Raw genomic sequence first — 3,833 nt, 5'->3', positions numbered from 1 at the left:
AGATGAGGGAGAGAACTGTTTAAAAGGGATATATGATTAGGTATTATTGTCATGACAGGAGTCCAGAATGAAGGCTGCATAGTAAAGTGGACCTGGGGGGAAGGATTGTAAAACAACGAAAGAATTTTTTCTTTTACTTTTTAAAGAGAAGAGCAAACTGGGGAGTAAAGGGGTGGGTAGGGGGAAAAGTGCAACAATGAATGAATGGAAATCCAAAGTCTCTGTAAATTTTCATTAAAATTAATAATAATAATAATGAAAACCCACTTACTCGGGAATGTTGGCGTCTGTACTGTTGTCCTTACTGGAGGCAGCAGCCATGAACACACAGTTGACAACAACCGTGCAGATGATGAACATGCTAAACAATGTGACTGGCGTGTGTTAAGGCAGATCCATCGCAGGACGGTGGACGTTATCAGTTTTCATAATGGGGCTAGCAGTGTCCCTCCATGTCCCTTCTACCACAGATGCCTCATCCTGGAACAGCTCACAAGCGTCTCTTCTCTGGAGAACTGTCCCCACTGAATGGAAGCCACACTCACCCAGAAGGCTCCCACATTCTTTCCACGTGTCTGTTTGACCAAGACTGACAGAAAGTTGCCTTCTTAGGTTCAAGGTGTGACAACTCAAGTGCACGTCATGATTCAGCGCTCTCTGGGGAGGTCGAGTGACGACATACTCCAGCTGAGACCCCAGCTTTGCAAGGGTCCTCCTTTCACCCTCCCTTCCCTCTCTTCTCCTCTGTAGAAAGCATTTCCCCTGATATGGCCCTTGAATGAGAACCTGCCTCAGGTTCTGCTCTTAAGGAACCCAAACTAGGCAGTTATTCACCGGCATTCTCAGTATTTCATTATCTCTGCCAATCCATTTTTTTTAACCTCCCCAGGTCTAAACTGCCTAGTCTCTCTCCAATCTCTTAGAAACGTCGGAAATATTTGACACTTCCTATCTTTCTTAATTCTTTAAGTCTGTACATGTGAATGTCTTCAAGAATCCGGCAAGTGATATAAATGGTAGAAACGGACTGACCTCATGCAGCAGGGAGTGATGGAGACAGGGTGAAACAGAGTGTGTGTTCCCACTGAAGGGGACAGTGGTTTTCCACTACACTAACATTTGCCATACAGGAATGGAGGCCTAGCCTTATAAGAGGTTCCTTCCCCTGCACCCAAAGAAAAAGTTAGACTTTCATCAGTTGGAAAGAATTTTGAAAAAATGTTTTGAGAACTGTGTAAGTCCAACATATTATGCAAAATGGGTGCCCATGGAGGACATTATGCTGAGTGAAATATCGCAGTCACAAAAGGACAAATATTGCATATGGCCACTGCTATAAAATGAAACTGACATCGGGGTTGAGAGAAGGCAGAGAAGAAGGGGAGGAATGATGTATACTGCATTGCAACAGATGAGAGAGAAAACTGTTTAAAAGTGATACATGATTGGGTATTGTCATGACAGGAGTCCAGAATGAAGGCTGCACAGTGGAGTGGACTTGCGGGGGAGAGATTGTATAACAACAAAAAAGTTTTTCTTTTACTTTTCAAGGAGAAGAGTGAATTGGGGAGGGTGGGCAAGGAGAAAAGTGCAGCAATGAATGACTGGAAACCCTAAGACTCTGTAAATAAAATTACTTTTTTAAAAAATGTAAATAAATAAGCATGTTGTTGTTGTTGTTATGTGCCATTGAGTCACTTGCGACTCATAGCGACCCTTCGTGCAAGAGCCCTAAATGTTCTATCCTGTGCCAACCATGCCATCTCAAATGCACTCATTCCCACCACTCCAGTCACAGAATCGATCCATCTCATCTAGGGTCTTCGTCTCCTGCGCCGTCCCTCCACTCTCCCAAACATGATGTCCCTCTCCAAGGACCAGTCCCTCCTTGCAACATGCCCAAAGTATGTCAGACGAAGCTTCAGAATCCTTGACTCCAAGGAGCATTCCGACTTCACCCTCTCCAGGACAAACCTGTTTGTTCTCCTAGCAGTCCATGGTATATTCAACACTCTTCTCCAGCACCACAGCTCAAAGGCATCAAATTTCTTTCTAACATCCCTATTCACTGTCCAACTCTCTGATGCACAGCCAATTGGCAACATCAGTATGGATGGCGAAGAGGTTGAGATAGTTAACAGTTTTAGTTTACAAAAATAAGCATATTTCCTTAAAAAAAAAAGCAATACAAACACCAAAATATGCTTCACCGGTGACTAATTTCCAATCTTCTGTTTGGGTCTCAATTTAAATGTCTTTTTCTCTAAAAAGAATGTGTGGGTCAAATAGTTAACCCGCATTTGGTGGTTCTAGTTCTCTCAGAAGGGGGGTCATGATGAGTCACAATTGAGTCGATGACAGCTATTTGGGTCTCTCCAAGAAACCGTACCTAATGCCTGCGGAGCACAGCAGGGCCTCCCTACACTCTCAATTTTGCGAGCAAAATTGCCTGCCCTTTGATTTGTCTTTCTTTGAAACCACAGGATTCAAGGGTACGGCCCATAACTTGTTCACATATGCTCGAATCCCTCGCATCTCACGTAGTATCTGCCATGAAGCAGTAGACACAAAATTAGCCTTTGTTGAAAGAATGAACTGTTTATTTCCACTAAAAAAAAAAATACGCAAACACCCAGTAAGCTCCTCTTTTGAGAGCTTTACCGTAAAGCTTTTTTCTTGGAGCAGACACGACTGCCCTGGAGCAGGAGTTGTCAGCTAAAAGAGTTGCCAGATTAAATGGGCAGTTGTAGTGCATATTTTACAGTACTGAGTGGCAACTTTAGAGGCACGGAGATGGAATAGACATGAGCAGAGTGGGGCAGAGGCAAGGCAAGGAGAAGTGCGTGAGAGGATAAGTGGTTTCCCCAGCAGACAGGAGGGAGCTCTGATGGTCTAGTGGGTAAGGAGTTGTGCTGCCAGCCCAAAGGCATGTGGTTCGAATCCACCAGCTACTCCGTGGGGAAAAGAGGCGCAATCTCCTCCCATGCAGCCAGATCATAGCAGTTGACAGAGTCAGCTACGAGGCAGTTCTAACTTGATGGCACATAACAAAGCAACATGCCAGAACGTGGAGATAGAATTGCCAACGAGAGGAAATAGATCTGTGAAAGGTCACAAAATTAGAAAAGTGCAAGCAACTCAATATTTCTGGAGTGGAAAGTTAGAGGAAAGGGTCAGGGAAGAGTGGGCAGAAAACAGATTGAGTATCTTTTTATTCATTTGTTCTACAGTTTCAATAAACACCAATTGTATAGAATTGTATAAAAGCTCAGTGCTGGATTGTGACCATCCAGTGGTGTCCACAGCAGAGTCTCCTCAACTTGTTTATACCCAAGAAAGAGAAATGAGACATACACAGGCTGATCCAAAGCAGAGTCAAAAGATAAGAAGAACTGGGAGGCTCTGGGAACACATAGGAATAAAGAATACTCAGTTCTGTGTAAACCCAGTGGAGAGCATCCCAAGCTGGGGTCACAGGGCCATCCCTCAATTCTAAAATTATACATTTAGGTGTACCAGTTTGGTGGCGGCTCTCTCATTCATATCCTTTACAGAAAGAAACAAGGGGAGGGGGAGGGAGAGAAGGAGGGAGAGAGGGAGGGGGGAAGGGAGGGAAAGGGGGAGAGGGGAAGAGAGAGAAAAAGAGAGAACAACTGATTCTTTTCAAATACAACTCAACCTATGGGCTTTCTTAATGTTGTAGGCTCTGGAGAGAGAGAGAGAGAGAGAGAACACAACTGATTCTTTTAGAATACAACTCAACCTATGGGCTTTCTTAATGCTGTAGGCTCTGCAGAGAGAGAGAGAGAACACAAATGATTCTTTTAGAATAC

At 44.0% G+C, this 3,833-nt stretch overlaps 1 protein-coding gene across 1 annotated transcript in view; it reads right to left on the bottom strand.

The window, feature by feature from the left end:
- Positions 1–3,833, bottom strand: part of SCN11A (sodium channel, voltage-gated, type XI, alpha subunit) — a 93,532-nt gene that overhangs the window by 78,586 nt on the left and 11,113 nt on the right. Inside the window, exon 3 of the mRNA XM_006890647.1 lies at positions 272–370. Within this exon, the coding sequence (XP_006890709.1) occupies positions 272–370 (99 nt within the window). The remainder of the gene's footprint in view (positions 1–271; positions 371–3,833) is intronic.

This window comes from Elephantulus edwardii, unplaced genomic scaffold (genome assembly GCF_000299155.1).
Source record: "Elephantulus edwardii isolate Elephantulus edwardi_28Jun2011 unplaced genomic scaffold, EleEdw1.0 scaffold00091, whole genome shotgun sequence".
Classification (NCBI taxonomy): domain Eukaryota; kingdom Metazoa; phylum Chordata; class Mammalia; order Macroscelidea; family Macroscelididae; genus Elephantulus; species Elephantulus edwardii.
The sequence above is the reverse complement of the archived record's forward strand: the minus strand, read 5'-3'. Positions and strand labels throughout refer to the sequence as shown.